The sequence below is a fragment of the Coregonus clupeaformis genome, chromosome 26, assembly GCF_020615455.1.
Source record: "Coregonus clupeaformis isolate EN_2021a chromosome 26, ASM2061545v1, whole genome shotgun sequence".
In the NCBI taxonomy this organism is placed as follows: Eukaryota; Metazoa; Chordata; class Actinopteri; order Salmoniformes; family Salmonidae; genus Coregonus; species Coregonus clupeaformis.
The window spans coordinates 36,177,365-36,198,809 of NC_059217.1; the positions used below are offsets into that span (position 1 = coordinate 36,177,365).

At 42.4% G+C, this 21,445-nt stretch overlaps 2 protein-coding genes across 2 annotated transcripts in view; one reads left to right on the forward strand and one right to left on the reverse strand.

The window, feature by feature from the left end:
- The window catches only part of LOC121540715 (phosphatidylinositol 4-phosphate 3-kinase C2 domain-containing subunit alpha-like), an 83,934-nt gene extending 82,374 nt beyond the window's left edge, over positions 1-1,560 (reverse strand). Inside the window, exon 1 of the mRNA XM_045207839.1 lies at positions 1,488-1,560. The gene's annotated coding sequence lies outside the window, so the exon portion shown is untranslated. The remainder of the gene's footprint in view (positions 1-1,487) is intronic.
- Positions 1,561-2,447: 887 nt separating this feature from the next.
- On the forward strand, positions 2,448-13,088 carry LOC121540714 (nucleobindin-2-like). Its single transcript, XM_041849757.2, has 13 exons — positions 2,448-2,575; positions 3,787-3,924; positions 5,307-5,414; positions 5,617-5,749; positions 6,487-6,584; positions 10,114-10,299; positions 11,231-11,321; positions 11,460-11,518; positions 11,601-11,693; positions 11,846-11,935; positions 12,072-12,242; positions 12,597-12,657; positions 12,869-13,088. The coding sequence occupies exons 2-13, from the start codon at positions 3,787-3,789 to the stop codon at positions 12,979-12,981; spliced, it is 1,341 nt and encodes a 446-aa protein (XP_041705691.2). The 5' UTR covers positions 2,448-2,575; the 3' UTR covers positions 12,982-13,088.
- Positions 13,089-21,445: the final 8,357 nt, after the last annotated feature.

Consider the following 21,445-nt stretch of genomic DNA (forward strand, 5'->3'; position numbering starts at 1 on the left):
CTGAGCAACTATCTTCATTTACTCACGTTACTGCGGTATGTACTTCCAAAAAAGGTTTAAATAAAAATATACAAACAGAGGAAAAAATGCCTCTTCGGCACCTCCAATGTATTGAGCTGCTGCAGACTTCCGACCTGTTTGTTGCAGTAATGAGTGATTGGAGGTGCCGAATATGCATTCTTTCGGTTGCTTATGTAGATTTTTATTTAGATTTTTTTGGGAAGTACATACCCGCCGTAACAGGAGTTTGTTGCACAGCGAAACTCCATATTGGGTGATCAACGAACATATTTTGACATTATAAAGCTTGCAGAGCTGGTGAATGAGAGTTTGAATCTGAGCTCTCTTGGGGCACAGATACTGGTTCTGGTGCACACCTACCCCCATTCATTGACGATAACTACTTTATCGCCTATTGACGATAGTATCTTCTTTTGTTAGGAGCACCCACGCTTAGTCTAAACATTAACATGCATCGCTTGCAGTACTGTTTTGGAAAAATTCGGAATGTATCTTTCATATCAGCTACAACAACAAAAAACTGGGGGGGGGGAATGTTAAATTACTGCACACCTTTATAGGGTAGTGTTCCCACACGGCCATATCCATGTTACAGCCCTTGTTTACGCTGCCACCTGTGCCATCAAGCCTGCTCCAAACACCTGTGTGTAAACTAACTGGGGAGGAAGTGTAGTTCAACTGGAGGCACAGTGTATGGTTATGTACAAAACTGCAACAGTAAGTATTTTTTTTGGGGAAAGATTATTTCTGTCTTATATGAAAAATAAGGGGCATATCAGCATGTTTCGAAAACAATTTCGAAAGCGACTGATGTTTCTAAATGTTAAAAACACAGCATCAATTGTAGTTTACACGGAGCCAAATGTGGGCAAATGTAACCACTGAAAACCCGGACGTTACATACAGAAGGGTTTTCGAGAGCTAGTGCACACCTGACTCGACTTGAACTTTGAAGCCTAGCCTATTAGCTACTAGTTCTCTGCCACAAATACAATTCGTACTTTGATGTGTACACGTGTCAAGTAGGATTTTACAAATTGAAAATAATAATTGAGTTGATTAACTAGTTAGTTAGAGATAATTCAGTGAATAAACTTGTCAACAGTGACTAACTTTGGCTACAGTGACTAACTTCAAATAGTCAGACAGAGAGCTAGAGAAGTGAATTTCAACGTCGAATCCACGTTGGTACGCGACGGTGGCATAACTACGTGTCATTCGTCTTGGAATAATGTGCTCACGAGGCGTCAAATGTTTATATTTGTTGATCAGAACTTTGCACAACACTGATTCAATAATTTAAAGCACTCCGTGACCTGCCAACAAAGTTAAACACAACAAGGAAGAAACGCAGGATTTTGAGTGCGCGCAAAGCCCGAATACCTGACCGAATTTGGCCAAATATAGTTATCGGTATCTTAACTTTTACATACATATATGATCGGTAAATACATATAATTTCTCACCTTTTAGCGGTACGATGTTTCTAGCCATTTTCCTGCAGCTACAAATTTTATCCATCCACTCGCTCGCGCAGACACAACGTCAGTTCCTGTTGAGGTAGTTTGGTTTGGTTTGATCACGTTTCACCAAAATCATAGACAATTGGGAAACAGCGTCACCATGTGGCACAAAACAGAAAGATGAAAAGGAAAAATAATCATCCTGGAAAATCTTTGGACATTTTACATTTAAGTCATTTAGCAGACGCTCTTATGTTGATGTAATCTAAATCTCTGATTATACTTTTTGTATTTATGCGTGATGGGCTATTTGGTGTCACTGTCCTCAGGTTCACAAACAATATGAATAGTTAGTCATTTTATTTTGTATGATCAATTTGTAGTCAGATTTTTTTATTGAGCTTGAGAGTTGACTACTATGAAAAAATAACAAACAGAACAGTTTATTCAAATAACATAACTAGCAATAGCTGTATCACCTTATCCTCAATAAAATCTCTCCGTTTCTGTCTCTCTCTCTCTCTCTCACACACATATATACACACACACACGCGACATGACAAATTCTAAGGCATTTACATTTTAAGGGCTGTGCATTGTATTCAAATGTCTACTGTAATTCTTGACTGACAGAATGACTCAAATACAGGCAACAGCTGAGACTGGAATGAGTTGGACCCATTGGGTTGGACCACGTCCCAATTCAGCATCTCTTCGGCTCTGATGTAACTCCACCTTCTTGGTTTACACAGGTTTGTAAACGCCACGTACATCTTGCTTCACAGCACCTTGACCAACAATTTTGAGGAAACAATTTGACTGACTACTTCTGCCCAACTGGCTGCTAACGCGACTATTTCACAGAGCAAAGAGAACATTTTTACCCAATGGTGATGGTTGGGGGCGGGGCGTTACCATGGCAATTAGGGGTTTGGTTGGTCTTACTAGGAAGAGGCTGACCGGTGTAAAGTGCATGACAGCTGTAAACAGACTCCAGTCTTTTCGAATTGTCTCCAGGGTTGGATGAATTATAGCAAACGTTTCAAAAGCTCAACGTGACAGAAAATAACTGAAAAGGGTCTACTGTCAAAGTAAGTTTCTGTTTCTCTTAGCTTTTCAATTAAATGTATTATCATGCTATTATGGACAAATGACAGTTCTGTAGTTGCAGATCGCCAGTTGGAGGGAGATGCGACTTGCATCATGCATGCTTATCATCTATCCACAGCATACTTGTTCAACACTTCAGTACCTAGCTAGCTAGTTATTATGCTACTACCTGTATATCGTACACAGAGCTCATTAGAATATTATCAAGAAATACCCACAATATGAACCTGGTCAAATTAGATGGCTAGATAACAGATGTAACAGAACATGTGCAAAACTATTGGCTGCTGCTGATGTGGTCATGATGTTACATCTAAACAGGTTGACAAGGTTCTCTTTCAGGTGTCAAAGCCCAAGAGAACTGGGCTATGGTCCTCTGTAGCTCAGCTGGTAGAGCACGGCGCTTGTAACGCCAGTTAGTAGGTTCGATCCCCGGGACCACCCATACACAAAAATGTATGCACGCATGACTGTAAGTCGCTTTGGATAAAAGCGTCTGCTTAGTGGCATATTATGTTCAGTTGCTAAACGTTGTCGAACACTGCAGATAGAAATGCAATGAATAGAGCCAACATGATTTCTTGTTCTACATGTCAGAGAGGCACTTTTGTTCTGGCAAACATATCTGAACGTTCCAAAATGTGTCCTACTGAACACGTAGGTTGAAGATCTCTTCAACCTAGCGGAACACCCCTTTTATCCCACAGAGACATGAGTGGCACAGTCGCCACGGTTTTCTTCTGGTGGAGGTTACTGTGGAGATTAAGATTAAACTTCTTGAATTTGTCAACACATTGGTCAATGGGGAGGAGTGGGTGTGGGTTCACTGATTCCAAAACCATCGCCCACATTGAACTTACCATAAGAGGGTGATGTTTACTGAAGAACAGTTCAGTATAACCCTGTTTGTTCATATTACCTATGAAACATTTAGTAATTTAATATGCCCTATACTTAAAGAGCTCCATTGGAAACATACAATATCAATGACTTACCTATAGGCTCAAATAGATGCTGTACATCTTGCCATTCTGTCTGTGAAATAGTAGATTAGTGTCATTTCATTTAACCAACTGTGAAGTATGAAATGTGTCTATTTGACCATTAGCCATTTCTCATAGTTTCTCTTGAATCAGCTGTTGATGTAGTCAATGATTAACCTTAGCTTGGTGATGTTCTCCTGTGTACACAGATGTTATGGAGTAAATCATTCTGCCGCTACGCTGTGCTCCCCCTGAGCCTGTGGTTCTGTGTGGAAGCAGTGCCCATCGCTGTGGACAAGACTAAAGTGGAAACCCCAGAGGAGAAACTGGAGGCACCACAGAGTGTGGTGAGTGGAGTGTATGTGTGTGTTGCAGTACCTATGTGCGATTTGATGCATACGATATAATGACTGTGTAGGAAGCAGATGTGATGTTTAATACTTGTCAAACAGTATTTTGAGACTAGCTAGGTTTCCATCCAATTGGTGTCAGATTTTCATGTGAATATTCTAAAATACGTATAAAAACAATATGCGCATTTTCCCAACAGAGATGTGTTTCCATCAAATTGACTTGTTGCAGATAGTCTGTGTGTGATGACGTAGTGCACATAAAAATAATTATTGTGGTTAAATTACCATGTACTGAATTAAAACTACAAGTTAAATGGGTTTCCATTGCATTTTCAACTCTACTGATGGTCTTGTCACAAAAAAATGTTGCGTTATATAGCGAATGTGCCCACTCTGGTATTGGCTCCTGCGCTCTAGCCAACAGCTCGCAAATATAGTGTGAATGTAGCCTACATGATGAGATTATTATGAATAAAAGAGCGAGACTAATTATTGGAAAGGAGCATCAAGTTTATCACCTTGCACTTTCAACCCCCTGTGCAGTTCATCATAACTTATTACATTTACATTTACATTTTAGTCATTTAGCAGACGCTCTTATCCAGAGCGACTTACAGTTAGTGAATACATTTATATATATATTTTTTATACTAGCCCCCCGTGGGAATCGAACCCACAACCCTGGCGTTGCAAACGCCATGCTCTATCAACTGAGCTACATCCCTGCCGGCCATTCCCTCCCCAACCCTGGACGACGCTGGGCCAATTGTGCGCCGCCCATGAGTCTCCCGGTCGCGGCCGGCTGCGACAGAGCCTGGATTACAGTCGTAGTGGGAGGACCACACACCATATAATTGCGTGACTCCAAGTTTACTTTGATATGATGGTTATTATATCAATATTTGCGCATAAAGGCGTTTCCACTGCCATTTCTCGCATAATTAATTTTACCAACAAAAAAAAGATCCCACCATGTCGATCGAACAAATTATCTGTCGGCATTTATAAAATTGTACTGACACTACCTGTTTCCATCACAGCTGTCGTGATTTGTTTTTATACGGTATTTCTTGCATAAAATCTGTGGATGGAAACGTGGTTTCAGACTAAGCTAGGCTGTTTAGGACACTGTAAAGTCCATGGAGAACCTCCTCCCAGTTGCCCACTGCACTGAGGCTATTTGTACGCATAAGAAAAAGTAAAGGCTCTTGGAGCCTGAGCCAGAAAGAGGAAAGGCTCTTAAAGAAATACATCACTCCGGGAAATGGAAGGAGGTCTAGACATACCATAGGCCACATGTGAATCCAATGTAAACCTCTCCCCTCTGTCAATTTACATACTGCAATGTGGATTTGGACTTTGGGTTTTTGTTTCAGGACACCGGGCTTCACTATGACCGCTACCTCAGGGAAGTCATTGATTTCCTGGAGAAGGACCAGCATTTCAGAGAGAAGCTCCACAATACAGACATGGAGGACATTAAGGTACCCCAGCAGCTATAGCATTTGCAGGGAGGGGCTATTTGTACTCGTCCAATAGGAAATGCTCATTTTATTTTCCCGTTGCAAAACATTTTCAGCTGTTGTTCGTTCCGTGCCCTAATGAACACAATCCAGCTAGCCTGGTTTGTTTCCTTTGATTGTTATTGGCCCTCGAAAATCTCTGGCTGCTTTTGTTTCTGAGCAGCAAGGCAAGCTGGCCAAAGAGCTGGACTTTGTCGGCCATCACGTGAGGACCAAACTGGACGAGCTGAAGAGGCAGGAGGTGAACAGGCTACGGAAGCTCATCAAAGCCAAACAAGACGTTGAGGGAAGGCATGGTACGCTGGTCTATCTGTTATTCAAATATGTCATTTCCTGTCTAACTGGCCGTCAACTTATGAGCAGGAATGTTTGTCCACTTGACAGGACATGATGTAATGCACCACCAACATTCTACGCTTGATATAGTCTGTCACATAGGAAAGTGGAAGTGCCTTGAGGCTATTGTGCAAGTAAATAGTAAAATGTTGTGAAATGTCTATATTGACACATTTGGGAAGAGGGATTGAGGTTCTACTACAAGAGGGATCGAGGTTCTACTACAAGCGGGGTTGAGGTTCTACTACAAGCATGGTCTTGCACTCAAACAAGTCTGTGCTTACATTGGAACTGCCAGAAATACTTAGCTGTGGTCACTGCCAAAGCTAACGTGCAGTCGAGAGTCGGTCATCAAAAAACTCAAATCTTAGCAATGTTTTTGCATTGCACTACCAATGTCCACAATGTCAATAACTGCTTGGTATTATCAGTCAAAATGGTGTGTCTAGTTCATTATTGTTAAGAGGGGATTTTAATATACAACGTTTCAGACTAAAGGTCACTATCATTTATTACAAACATACAGTATAATTACAATGATTGAATTGTGGATAAACGTCAGCTGTAACTGCACAATTACCTCATCATATACAGCCTCCATTTTGTCAGCAGTTGTCAGCAAGGGACTTGTAACCACTTAAATCGTAAAGTATTAGTTTCCCTCCTAATCAGATCCTTCTCTCCTCTTTCCCCACAGAAATGAACCACAAGGCGCTGCTCAAGCAGTTTGAGTACATGAACCACATGAACCCACACACCTTCGAAGTGGATGACCTGGATAAGCTTATTAAATCGGTAAGGATGTTATCCATACACACTACACCAGGGATCATCAACTAGATTCAGCCACAGGCCCAAAAAAATTATTGAGCGGCTGGTCGAGGTGCCGGAACATAATTACATATAATTTGTAGACTGCAAATTGACCGCAAGAAGCCCAAACAGATATAATACAGTGGGGAAAAAAAGTATTTAGTCAGCCACCAATTGTGCAAGTTCTCCCACTTAAAAAGATGAGAGAGGCCTGTAATTTTCATCATAGGTACACATCAACTATGACAGACAAATTGAGAAGAAAAAAATCCAGAAAATCACATTGTAGGATTTTTTAATGAATTTATTTGCAAATTATGGTGGAAAATAAGTATTTGGTCACCTACAAACAAGCAAGATTTCTGGCTCTCACAGACCTGTAACTTCTTCTTTAAGAGGCTCCTCTGTCCTCCACTCGTTACCTGTATTAATGGCACCTGTTTGAACTTGTTATCAGTATAAAAGACACCTGTCCACAACCTCAAACAGTCACACTCCAAACTCCACTATGGCCAAGACCAAAGAGCTGTCAAAGGACACCAGAAACAAAATTGTAGACCTGCACCAGGCTGGGAAGACTGAATCTGCAATAGGTAAGCAGCTTGGTTTGAAGAAATCAACTGTGGGAGCAATTATTAGGAAATGGAAGACATACAAGACCACTGATAATCTCCCTCGATCTGGGGCTCCATGCAAGATCTCACCCCGTGGGGTCAAAATGATCACAAGAACGGTGAGCAAAAATCCCAGAACCACACGGGGGGACCTAGTGAATGACCTGCAGAGAGCTGGGACCAAAGTAAAAAAGCCTACCATCAGTAACACACTACGCCGCCAGGGACTCAAATCCTGCAGTTCCAGACGTGTCCCCCTGCTTAAGCCAGTACATGTCCAGGCCCGTCTGAAGTTTGCTAGAGTGCATTTGGATGATCCAGAAGAGGATTGGGAGAATGTCATATGATCAGATGAAACCAAAATAGAACTTTTTGGTAAAAACTCAACTCGTCGTGTTTGGAGGACGAAGAATGCTGAGTTGCATCCAAAGAACACCATACCTAATGTGAAGCATGTGGGTGGAAACATCATGCTTTGGGGCTGTTTTTCTGCAAAGGGACCAGGACGACTGATCCATGTAAAGGAAAGAATGAATGGGGCCATGTATCGTGAGATTTTGAGTGAAAACCTCCTTCCATCAGCAAGGGCATTGAAGATGAAACGTGGCTGGGTCTTTCAGCATGACAATGATCCCAAACACACCGCCCGGGCAACGAAGGAGTGGCTTCGTAAGAAGCATTTCAAGGTCCTGGAGTGGCCTAGCCAGTCTCCAGATCTCAACCCCATAGAAAATATTTGGAGGGAGTTGAAAGTCTGTGTTGCCCAGCGACAGCCCCAAAACATCACTGCTCTAGAGGAGATCTGCATGGAGGAATGGGCCAAAATACCAGCAACAGTGTGTGAAAACCTTGTGTAGACTTACAGAAAACGTTTGACCTGTGTCATTGCCAACAAAGGGTATATAACAAAGTATTGAGAAACTTTTGTTATTGACCAAATACTTATTTTCCACCATAATTTGCAAATAAATTCATTAAAAATCCTACTATGTGATTTTCTGGATTCTTTTTTCTCATTCTGTCTGTCATAGTTGACGTGTACCTATGATGAAAATTACAGGCCTCTCTCATCTTTTTAAGTGGGAGAACTTGCACAATTGGTGACTGACTAAATACTTTTTTTCTCCACTGTATTTGACTAAAACATAATAATTTCAAACCTTGCTTACATTTGTATATGATCATGTCTCTCTATTATGTGTGGGAATACTTGGGAACAGAATTCCCAGATGAAAATCCCTTGGAGCTGATTTCGCCAGTTGGGAAACCCTTCACTACACCATGATACAATGATTAAAATGGTTCTTAAAACCACTGTGCTCAGAACTTGTGGTGCATGGGCCAAGGTCTATACTGAAAAATACACACTGACAATGGCCTTACAACCGAAATGTTTGCGCTGCACTTGTTGCCTCTTGAATGAATAAACAACTCTCTGAACGAGGACATCCAACTCTCTGAACGAGGACATCCAACTCTCTGAACGAGGACATCCAACACTCTGAACGAGGACATCCAACTCTCTGAACGAGGACATCCAACTCTCTGAACGAGGACATCCAACTCTCTGAACGAGGACATCCACTCTGAACGAGGACATCCAACTCTCTGAACGAGGACATCCAACTCTCTGAACGAGGACATCCAACTCTCTGAACGAGGACATCCAACTCTCTGAACGAGGACATCCAACTCTCTGAACGAGGACATCCAACACTCTGAACGAGGACATCCAACTCTCTGAACGAGGACATCCTTTTGGAGCCAACAGCCCAAAGGGTTTATAGCCTTAAAGCTAACTTGCTGTGTTTGAATAATAGCAGATCTATTGGAAAGTTTGCCCTAACCATGCACATCACGTACATGTGCTCCGTCTGGTGAAAAAACTTTTAGAGGGCGATAATTTGCACTTAAAACTAATCATCAAGAACATGTCACGTCTTTCTCACTCTCTTCTCTAATGGTCTCGTTCCCTAGTTGTTAGTGGTCTCTGACACAGAACAGTGGGCTTATATAGTATTCATTTCAATTCCAGATTGTAATAGGAATTTCCAGGTGAACATAAAGGAGAGCAGTCGTTAATGAAGTCAATCAAAAGGAATCCAGTTGAATACAAGAATTCAGGGAGAATGCCTCCAGAACAGAAGCATAGGGAATGTCTAACGGTCCTTCTCTGAGAAGGACCCTGTATTAATCAGACAGTGCCAGATGTTCTGTGAACATCAGCCCGAGAGGCTTGTACGAAGTCACAGCATCAGCGACTACAGAATCACGCCGCATCACAGAGACATTTTCAGTGTACCTTCCGCAGCTCTGGCATAAATCACTATCAAACATTCAACACTGACAGACATTTGATACTGGCAGTTCAAACAGGTCAAAGGTAAGAACATCCATACTTAGTTACAACAGATAATTGTAGACTCACAAGTGAAAACAACCTAATTAAATATGGTATTTAAACGTACATGTTTAAGTCCTGTTTCCCTCCCCAAGGGAATGTATCTGTATGCGTCTCCCCGCATATAAAATCATGTTTATTACACAGGAGGCTGCGGAGGGGAGGACGGCTCTTAATAATGTCTGGAATGGAGTAAATGGAATGCTATCAAACACATGGAAACCATGGAAACCATGTGCTTAATGAGTTCAATACCATTCCACCTATTCCGTTCCAGCCATTACTATGAGCCCGTCCTCCCCAATTAAGGTGCCACCGGCCGCCTGTGGTTTATTACATATCGATCCAGATCCCAGTAAATCAAATACAGGAAAATAATTAATCAAATAATTTCCCATTACACAGATCTACCAAAATGTTCACTTACCTGGTAAAATTAGGGTTGCTATAGAAAGAATAAGAATCTCATGCTCTTTTTTTCCTGGTTTATATATAGGCTACCAGTGACCTGGAGAACTACGACAAGAAGCGCCACGAGGAGTTTAAGAGGTACGAGATGATGAAGGAGCACGAGAGAAAGGAGCACCTGAAGAACCTCGACGAGGAGCATCGCAAAGACGAGGAGCAGCACTATGAAGAGCTGAGGAAGAAACACGCAGACCATCCCAAAATCAACCACCCTGTGAGACATTACCTTGATACTGTAACTAAACCCAAAATCAACCACCCTGTGAGACATTACCTTGATAATGTAACTAAACCTAAAATCAACCACCCTGTGAGACATTACCTTGATACTGTAACTAAACCCAAAATCAACCACCCTGTGAGACATTACCTTGATAATGTAACTAAACCCAAAATCAACCACCCTGTGAGACATTACCTTGATAATGTAACTAAACCCAAAATCAACCACCCTGTGAGACATTACCTTGATAATGTAACTAAACCCAAAATCAACCACCCTGTGAGACATTACCTTGATAATGTAACTAAACCCAAAATCAACCACCCTGTGAGACATTACCTTGATAATGTAACTAAAGCCAAAATCAACCACCCTGTGAGACATTACCTTGATAATGTAACTAAACCCAAAATCAACCACCCTGTGAGACATTACCTTGATAATGTAACTAAACCCAAAATCAACCACCCTGTGAGACATTTACCGTGATAATCAACCCCCTAAAGACATTTCAGTGACATTAAACCCCAAATTACCTGAACCCCAAATTCACTAGCCTGGTATACCTATACAGCACAAACAGGCTCTTGGAGCCTGTATACCTTCACAGCACAAACAGATCTGGGACCAGGCTACAAAAAAAATCACCTGCTAGGAATTTACAATGATATTAATCTAACATTAACAAAGACTATGTTACTGTATATACAGTATAAACTGTTCTACTGAAGTCTTTAAAGTGAAGCATGTGTGTGCATGTGTGTGTGTGTGTGTGTGCATGCGTGTGTGTGTGTGCATGCGTGTGTGTGTGTGTGTGTGTGCGTGCATGTGTGTGTGCGTGCGTGCGTGCGTGCGTGTGTGTGTGTGTGTGTGTGTGTGTGTGTGTGTGTGTGTGTGTGTGTGTGTGTGTGTGTGTGTATAGGGCAGTCAGGACCAGCTGAAAGAGGTCTGGAAGGAGTCAGACGGTTTGGACCCAAATGAGTTTGACCCCAAGACCTTCTTCAAACTCCACGGTAAGTTCACACCAGAAGCCAGTCACAGGTTGAAAACACTGAACAAAAGTATAATAAAATAATCTTGTCTCAAATTACACACCAACCACAACGAAGCCTATTGAGAAATGATCAAATACAATACTTGATGTCTTGCAGACACCAACGGAGACACCTACATTGATGAGCAGGAGCTTGAAGCCCTGTTCACTAAAGAGGTGTGTGTGTGTGTGTGTGTGTGTGTTTTGTAGCTGGAGTAGGCCCAGTGTTGAAGTATGTGTTTGTGTGTGTGTTTTGTAGCTGGAGAAGATGTACAGCTCCAATCTAGATGAGGATGACATGACAGAGATGGAGGAGGAGAGACTGCGCATGAGGGAACACGTCATGAATGAGGTGAGCTGGCACGAGGGGTGGGGTATGATGGGGTCACTGAGTCATACCGTACACACCACACACACACACATCCAACTGTTTTCAGGACTTTGCCCCACTGCTTCTTCAGTCAACCTACTTGCTGACATTGCCTTCCTTTCATCTGTACTCAGGTAGACACCAACAAGGACAGACTGGTCTCCCTGGAGGAGTTCCTGATGTCCACAAACAAGAAAGAGTTCTTAGAGCCAGACAGCTGGGAGGTAAGAGACAGGCTGCCACCACCTGCTGCAGCCTGAGGTGGTCAAGAGTACAGAAATGGTGTTGATCCTAACTCTAAGAGGCTATGCAATAATGGAGCTTCTACCCTCTCATCTCATCTTCTCTCCTCCTCCTCAGACTCTGGAGCAGGCTCCCGCGTACACAGAAGAGGAGATTAAGTTGTTTGAGGAGCAGCTGGCCCAGGAGGAGAGCAACCTCAACCAGAAGAACACAGATCTACAGAAACAGAAGGAGGAGCTGGAGAGGCAGCAGGATAAGCTCAATGCCCAGAAAGCTGAGCTGCAGCAGGTAACCTAATACAGTAGCACATAGCAATGTTAGCATCTACAAAATGTTAGCATAAACAGCTAACAACTCATAAACAGCTAACGTACCCATTTGACACAAAATGCATTTGCAGCCCCTTAGCAGAGGAGCTTTGACACAGTGGAATCCAGCACCTTCATTATTAGAGGGGTAACCAACTTCATAAATACGTGACTTGTAATTTGACTGTTTATTGTGTGACTTTGCCTCACCCTAAACAAAAGAGAGCACCGTTTAATCTACAGTTTGAAATTGGAAACACTTTTGAACTGGGTCATCACTCTCCCATGTTGGTGGGATAACATCTTCTTCTTCTCTTGTCTGTCTTCTCCTCAGGCCGTGGAACACATGCAGATAATAAAATCGGAAAAAGTAAACGCCGCTGTTGAGGTTAAAGGTTAGTTCAAGTTACCTTCAGTTATAACATCCTTTTCCATAGACTAGTATTACCATAATTTAATAATAACTAATGGTAGAATCCTAACTTACACTTAAGTAGTCATGCATTGATGTCAATGGGAGACTAAGTGAACATTAGACTGAAGAGGAAGTTAGGATTTGTCCCCATCTGTTTCAAACATTGTGGTGATGTGTTAACTTGTCTTTAGATGGAGGAGCTACAGTAGCAGTGCCCCCTGGAGGTCAAGCATTGCCAGTACTACCAGGAGACAGCCAACCTCTACCCCCTGGTCACCAGCAAGACTTACCTGCACACTCTTAGCAGGCCCGGCAGCTTTTTCTGTGTGTGGATCTGTGTGTGTTTGCGTGTGTGTGTGTTTACGTGTGCATATGTGTTTTTGTGTGTCTATAAATCTTGCAATTAATCCAGTTTGAGTTTGTTTTAATGTGTTGTCGGAGCTCCGGATTTCCCACAACACACCCGAATGCACACATACAGTCCAACAATTTCCGGAGACTAGCTAAACCAATCAGAATGTAACCTTTGATTTTGACCCACTTCTAGTAGTGGCATTCCGTAGCAGGCAGGAGCAGCCATCACAACCGACAAGACTTGAAAGAATCTCTGAACCAGGCATTCTGTGGACAATCCACTCTTTGTTATTAGTTCATTATCAATCAATCAATCAATCAATTTTATTTTATATAGCCCTTCTTACATCAGCTAATATCTCGAAGTGCTGTACAGAAACCCAGCCTAAAACCCCAAACAGCTAGTAATGCAGGTGTAGAAGCACGGTGGCTAGGAAAAACTCCCTAGAAAGGCGAAAGCCTAGGAAGAAACCTAGAGAGGAACCAGGCTATGAGGGGTGGCCAGTCCTCTTCTGGCTGTGCCGGGTGGAGATTATAACAGAACCATGCCAAGATGTTCAAAAATGTTCATAAGTGACAAGCATGGTCAAATAATAATCAGGAATAAATCTCAGTTGGCTTTTTCATAGCCGATCATTAAGAGTTGAAAACAGCAGGTCTGGGACAGGTAGGGGTTCCATAACCGCAGGCAGAACAGTTGAAACTGGAATAGCAGCAAGGCCAGGCGGACTGGGGACAGCAAGGAGTCACCACGGCCGGTAGTCCCGACGTATGGTCCTAGGGCTCAGGTCTCTCAGTTGGCTTTTCATAGCCGATCATTAAAGAGTTGAAAACAGCAGGTCTGGGACAGGTAGGGGTTTCGGGGCCGCAGGCAGAACAGTTGAAACTGGAATAGCAGCAAGGCCAGGCGGACTGGGGACAGCAAGGTGTCATCATGCCCGGTAGTCCTGACGTATGGTCCTAGGGGCTCAGGTTCTCAGAGAGAAAGAGAGAACGAGAGAATTAGAGAGAGCATACTTAAATTCACACAGGACACTGGATAAGACAGGAGAAGTACTCCAGGTATAACCAACTAACCCCAGCCCCCGACACATAAACTACTGCAGCATAAATACTGGAGGCTGAGACAGGAGCGGTCCGGAGACACTGTGGCCCCATCCGAAGAAACCCCCGGACAGGGCCAAACAGGAAGGATATAACCCCACCCACTCCGCCAAAGCACAGCCCCCGCACCACTAGAGGGATATCCCCAACCACCAACTTACAATCCTGAGACAAGGCCGAGTATAGCCCACAGAGGTCTCCACCACAGCACAAACCAAGGGGGGCGCCAACCCAGACAGGAAGATCACGTCAGTAACTCAACCCACTCAAGTGACGCACCCCTCCCAGGGACGGCATGAAAGAGCACCAGCAAGCCAGTGACTCAGCCCCTGCAACAGGGTTAGAGGCAGAGAACCCCAGTGGAGAGGGGAACCGGCCCGGCAGAGACAGCAAGGGCTGTTCGTTGCTCCAGCCTTTCCGTTCACCTTCACACTCCTGGGCCAGACTACACTCAATCATATGACCTACTGAAGAGATAAGTCTTCAGTAAAGACTTAAAGGTTGAGACCCAGTCTGCGTCTCTCACATGGGTAGGCAGACTGTTCCATAAAAATGGAGATCTATAGGAGAAAGCCCTGCCTCCCGCTGTTTGCTTAGAAATTCTAGGGACAATTAGGAGGCCTGCGTCTTGTGACCGTAGCGTACGTATTGGTATGTACGGCAGGACCAACTCGGAAAGATAGGTAGGAGCAAGCCCATGTAACGCTTTATAGGTTAACAGTAAAACCTTGAAATCAGCCCTTGCCTTAACAGGAAGCCAGTGTAGGGAAGCTAGCACTGGAGTAATATGATCAAATTTCTTGGTTCTAGTCAGGATTCTAGCAGCCGTATTTAGCACTAACTGAAGTTTATTTAGTGCTTTATCCGGGTAGCCGGAAAATAGAGCATTGCAGTAGTCTAACCTAGAAGTAACAAATGCATGGATTAATTTTTCTGCATCATTTTTGGACAGAAAATTTCTGATTTTTGCAATGTTACGTAGATGGAAAAAAGCTGTCCTTGAAACAGTCTTGATATGTTCGTCAAAAGAGAGATCAGGGTCAAGAGTAACACCGAGGTCCTTCACAGTTTTATTTGAGACGACTTTACAACCATCTAGATGAATTGTCAGATTTAACAGAAGATCTCTTTGTTTCTTGGGACCTAGAACAAGCATCTCTGTTTTGTCCGAGTTTAAAAGTAAAAAGTTTTCAGCCATCCACTTCCTTATGTCTGAAACACAGGCTTCTAGCGAGGGCAATTTTGGGGCTTCACCATGTTTCATTGAAATGTACAGCTGTGTGTCATCCGCATAGCAGTGAAAGTTAACATTTATTATTAACATTTATTATAACCTCCTTGACAACCAGTGCACAGTTCTAGAGGGAAGTGCTTTGGGAGAAGTGGGAAGAGTTTTTGTTCCTGAATATTAGCAGAATGTGTCCAGTATTTAGTTTTCTACCTAGTTAGGTAGGCTAGGTAGGCTACACAGTGACATTGATTATGTGGAGAAACATGTTTAATATACAAAAAACATTTGGTTAAATCATTTACAGAGGTGGGAAAATGAAGGTCAAATTAATGTCTATTTCGATACGCTTTAAATAGTCTTGCTGATTCATTCCTGACATTAATAATTGCCCATACACAGATACAAACTCATATTGGCTTCACATCAATGACAATGAAGGCATAAATCGTTATTAGTATTACATTGGTTTTAATTGGACTTTGTTAATCAAGAAACTATTATGGTACTGTAATTCAATGTTGGCCACCTCTTTTTAACCTGCCATAAACTGCCATTCTTCCTGGTTTAAAGTGGACTATGAACGTTGTTAATTGTCCCATTGTGGTTGATACTGACAATAGTGGGATTGGTATTTCATTTATCTTAGTGGTGACTGTCTGTTTACCATGGATATTCTTCTATACTTAATACCATGGATGTTCTACAATACTTAATACCATGGATATCATTCTAAACTTAATACCATGGATATTCTTCTATACTTAATACCATGGATGTTCTACAATACTTAATACCATGGATATCATTCTAAACTTAATACCATGGATATTCTTCTATACTTAATACCATGGATATTCTTCTATACTTAATACCATGGATATTATTCTAAACTTAATACCATGGATATTCTTCTATACCTAATACCATGGATATTCTTCTATACTTAATACCATGGATATTCTTCTGTACTATATCCCTGTGAGGGTGGAATCATGGTCTTAATCACCTGGTTGCATGTCTGACTACAGTAGCTTCTGTCCAACAGGTCTGGCCATTCTCTGGTCCACCCAATCCTTTACAGACTGAAACCAACAGGTCTGGCCATTCTCTGGTCCACCCAATCCTTTACAGACTGAAACCAACAGGTCTGGCCATTCCCTGGTCCACCCAATCCTTTACAGACTGAAACCAACAGGTCTGGCCATTCTCTGGTCCACCCAATCCTTTACAGACTGAAACCAACAGGTCTGGCCATTCTCTGGTCCACCCAATCCTTTACAGACTGAAACCAATAGGTCTGGCCATTCTCTGGTCCACCCAATCCTTTACAGACTGAAACCAACAGGTCTGGCCATTCCCTGGTCCACCCAATCCTTTACAGACTGAAACCAACAGGTCTGGCCATTCTCTGGTCCACCCAATCCTTTACAGACTGAAACCAACAGGTCTGGCCATTCTCTAGTCCACCCAATCCTTTACAGACTGAAACCAACAGGTCTGGCCATTCTCTGGTCCACCCAATCCTTTACAGACTGAAACCAACAGGTCTGGCCATTCCCTGGTCCACCCAATCCTTTACAGACTGAAACCAACAGGTCTGGCCATTCTCTGGTCCACCCAATCCTTTACAGACTGAAACCAACACAATACCCATCATTCCACCCAGAGCCATACTGTATATAGATGTGTCCCAAAGCCATATAAAGAGATGTATCTGTTATGCCGGTTAGGCAGCCTTAGTTGTGGAGCACAGCAGTGTCTTCTCTTTGAGTCAGGAACCAAACCACCATTTCTAATTTAGCGTGGTCTTCATCAGGGTTGGGCAAAATACGGCCTGTAGGACGGATCCGATTAAAATGTGGCCTGCAGTGGTTTTCCTAAAAAATATAAAAAATACCACACTACACTTGAACGTTGAAAACCAGATAGAAAGTCATATGTAGAAATTATTATGGACCTATGTGTTTGGAAATAACTGTCAATTTTCTGGCCCGCAAACCGGTCCAAAAAGAATCTGTGCGGCCCTCCATAGATTTTCTAAATCCTGATGTGGCCCTTGAGTCTAAATGATTGATATTGCATTCAGTGTCTGTATCAAGTTTACAAACTATAATTCTAAATTTATTAAAGTTTCATACATTCAACTTCTCAGATTTCAGATTCAGTTTTCAAATTCAGTCTAAATTCAGATTCAAAAGCAGAGATAACATCCTGGTACTTTGCCAGCCAGGTAAGGTAGAGGAGAACAGACAGAATAAAATGCTCTCTGTGGTAAACAGAACCAATGTGGCATTTGGCTCTAGCTATTATGACCCCAATCCTGAAAGTTTAGACTGTCTGGAACATGGATCTGTCTTCTGTTCCCCTCACAGGCCGCACTGAAATCGCTCCATACAGGTTTGCTGTTGTATTCTTAATCACATCTGTCCCAACTGCTTACTCAAGAAATCCATATGGCTGTACTTCAAATGAAGACATTTACAGCTTGGTTTTGTTTGTATCATTGTGTTTAAACTGATGTAAAGCAAAAACAGGTATAAATACTTTTTATTGTCAACGTTTTGGCTCCAGGTTTTCACAAGACAAGTCTCAATGCAACAGGCTAGTAGTGTACATAGCCCAATATTTACTATTAACATGGGAAATGCTCACTTCCTCCCATAAGAGTAGTCAGAGTCAGGCCCCTGTCTTCACCAGGGGATATATTACACAGGTGCAGTAGAAGGTTAGGAGGTGGTTGACATGACTGTCATAGTTATACAGCTCCACCTACTGCTTATCTGAAAAGCTACTTTGGTCTCTTCTAACTCCAACCAAACTAATCGCGGAAACAACTCAGACCTTGCTCAACTTACAGTGCCTTCAGAAAGTATTCACACCCGTTGACTTTTACCACATTTTGTTGTGTTACAGCCTGATTTTAAAAATGGATTACATTGAGATGTTCTTGTCACTGGCATACACACAATACCCCATAATGTCAAAGTGGAATTATGTTTTTCGACATTTTTACAAATTAATTAAAAATGTTAAGCTGAAATGTCTTGAGTCAATAAGTATTCAACCCCTTTGTTATGGCAAGCCTAAATAAGTTCAGGAGTAAAAATGTGCTTAACAAGTCACATAATAAGTTGCATGGACATGCTCTGTGTGCAATAATAGTGTTTTTAACATGATTTTTGAATGACTACCTCATCTCTGCACCCCACACATAACATTATCTGTAAGGTCCCTCAGTCGAGCAGTGAATTTCAATCACAGATCCAACCACAAAGACCAGGGAGGTTTTCCAATGCCTCGAAAGAAGGACATCTACTGATAGATGGGTAAAAACAAAAAGTAGACATTGAATATCCCTTTGAGCATGGTGAAATTATTAGTTACACTTTGGATGGTGAATCAATACACACAGTCACTACAAAGATTTATGAAACATTGAATTTTGTAATGCCCATAGAAACGCATTGAATAACTGATTCATACATGGAAAAAACAGATAGTCAAACAAAAATCAAAAGGAAGTTTGTTTTGAAGTGTCTATCCTAGTCAGTCACAGTGGTGCAGTAGAAGGTTAGGAGGTGGTTGACATGACTGTCATAGTTATATCTATATACAGTGGGGGAAAAAAGTATTTAGTCAGCCACCAATTGTGCAAGTTCTCACACTTAAAAAGATGAGAGAGGCCTGTAATTTTCATCATAGGTACACGTCAACTATGACAGACAAATTGAGAGAAGAAAATCCAGAAAATCACATTGTAGGATTTTTAATGAATTTTTTTGCAAATTATGGTGGAAAATAAGTATTTGGTCACCTACAAACAAGCAAGATTTCTGGCTCTCACAGACCTGTAACTTCTTCTTTAAGAGGCTCCTCTGTCCTCCACTCGTTACCTGTATTAATGGCACCTGTTTGAACTTGTTATCAATATAAAAGACACCTGTCCACAACCTCAAACAGTCACACTCCAAACTCCACTATGGCCAAGACCAAAGAGCTGTCAAAGGACACCAGAAACAAAATTGTAGACCTGCACCAGGCTGGGAAGACTGAATCTGCAATAGGTAAGCAGCTTGGTTCGAAGAAATCAACTGTGGGAGCAATTATTAGGAAATGGAAGACATACAAGACCACTGATAATCTCCCTCGATCTGGGGCTCCACGCAAGATCTCACCCTGTGGGGTCAAAATGATCACAAGAACGGTGAGCAAAAATCCCAGAACCACACGGGGGGACCTAGTGAATGACCTGCAGAGAGCTGGGACCAAAGTAACCAAAGCCTACCATCAGTAACACACTACGCCGCCAGGGACTCAAATCCTGCAGTGCCAGACGTGTCCCCCTGCTTAAGCCAGTACATCTCCAGGCCCGTCTGAAGTTTGCTAGAGTGCATTTGGATGATCCAGAAGAGGATTGGGAGAATGTCATATGGTCAGATGAAACCAAAATAGAACTTTTTGGTAAAAACTCAACTCGTTGTGTTTGGAGGACAAAGAATGCTGAGTTGCATCCAAAGAACACCATACCTACTGTGAAGCATGGGGGTGGAAACATCATCTCTGAGAACCTGAGCCCTAGGACCATACGTCAGGACTACCGGGCATGATGACACCTTGCTGTCCCCAGTCCGCCTGGCCTTGCTGCTATTCCAGTTTCAACTGTTCTGCCTGCGGTTACGAAACCCCTACCTGTCCCAGACCTGCTGTTTTCAACTCTTAATGATCGGCTATGAAAAGCCAACTGAGAGACCTGAGCACCTAGGACCATACGTCGGGACTACCGGCCGTGGTGACTCCTTGCTGTCCCCAGTCCGCCTGGCCTTGCTGCTATTCCAGTTTCAACTGTTCTGCCTGCGGTTATGGAACCCCTACCTGTCCCAGACCTGCTGTTTTCAACTCTTAATGATCGGCTATGAAAAGCCAACTGAGATTTATTCCTGATTATTATTTGACCATGCTTGTCACTTATGAACATTTTGAACATCTTGGCATGGTTCTGTTATAATCTTCACCCGGCACAGCCAGAAGAGGACTGGCCACCCCTCATAGCCTGGTTCCTCTCTAGGTTTCTTCCTAGGTTTTCGCCTTTCTAGGGAGTTTTTCCTAGCCACCGTGCTTCTACACCTGCATTACTAGCTGTTTGGGGTTTTAGGCTGGGTTTCTGTACAGCACTTCGAGATATTAGCTGATGTAAGAAGGGCTATATAAAATAAAATTGATTGATTGATTGATCATGCTTTGGGGCTGTTTTTCTGCAAAGGGACCAGGACGACTGATCCGTGTAAAGGAAAGAATGAATGGGGCCATGTATCGTGAGATTTTGAGTGAAAACCTCCTTCCATCAGCAAGGGCATTGAAGATGAAACGTGGCTGGGTCTTTCAGCATGACAATGATCCCAAACACACCGCCCGGGCAACAAATTAGTGGCTTCGTAAGAAGCATTTCAAGGTCCTGGAGTGGCCTAGCCAGTCTCCAGATCTCAACCCCATAGAAAATCTTTGGAGGGAGTTGAAAGTCCGTGTTGCCCAGCGACAGCCCCAAAACATCACTGCTCTAGAGGAGATCTGCATGGAGGAATGGGACAAAATACCAGCAACAGTGTGTGAAAACCTTGTGAAGACTTACAGAAAACGTTTGACCTGTGTCATTGCCAACAAAGGGTATATAACAAAGTATTGAGAAACTTTTGTTATTGACCAAATACTTATTTTCCACCATAATTTGCAAATAAATTCATAAAAAATCCTACAATGTGATTTTCTGGATTTTTTTTCTCTCATTTTGACTGTCATAGTTGACGTGTACCTATGATGAAAATGACAGGCCTCTCTCATCTTTTTAAGTGGAAGAACTTGCACAATTGGTGGCTGACTAAATACTTTTTTCCCCCACTGTATATACATACATACATACATACACATACATATCCTTTAAAAAAATATATATATCCCCTTTATTACTTTCCAACCCCATCACCCTTTCCCTAATTGGAGTAAACTAGTGAACAACAATGCTTAGGCCTCTACTTCCAGCTTATACTTACTATATACATTTTATGGACACAGTCAATTTTACAAT

Bases quoted from the DNA above. Each gene is read 5' to 3' on its own strand.
- LOC121540714 (XM_041849757.2), top strand. From the start codon at position 3,787: ATGTTATGGAGTAAATCATTCTGCCGCTACGCTGTGCTCCCCCTGAGC. The intron at 3,925-5,306 runs GTGAGTGGAGTG...TTTTTGTTTCAG, and splicing joins TGGAGGCACCACAGAGTGTG to GACACCGGGCTTCACTATGA. The intron at 5,415-5,616 runs GTACCCCAGCAG...GTTTCTGAGCAG, and splicing joins CAGACATGGAGGACATTAAG to CAAGGCAAGCTGGCCAAAGA.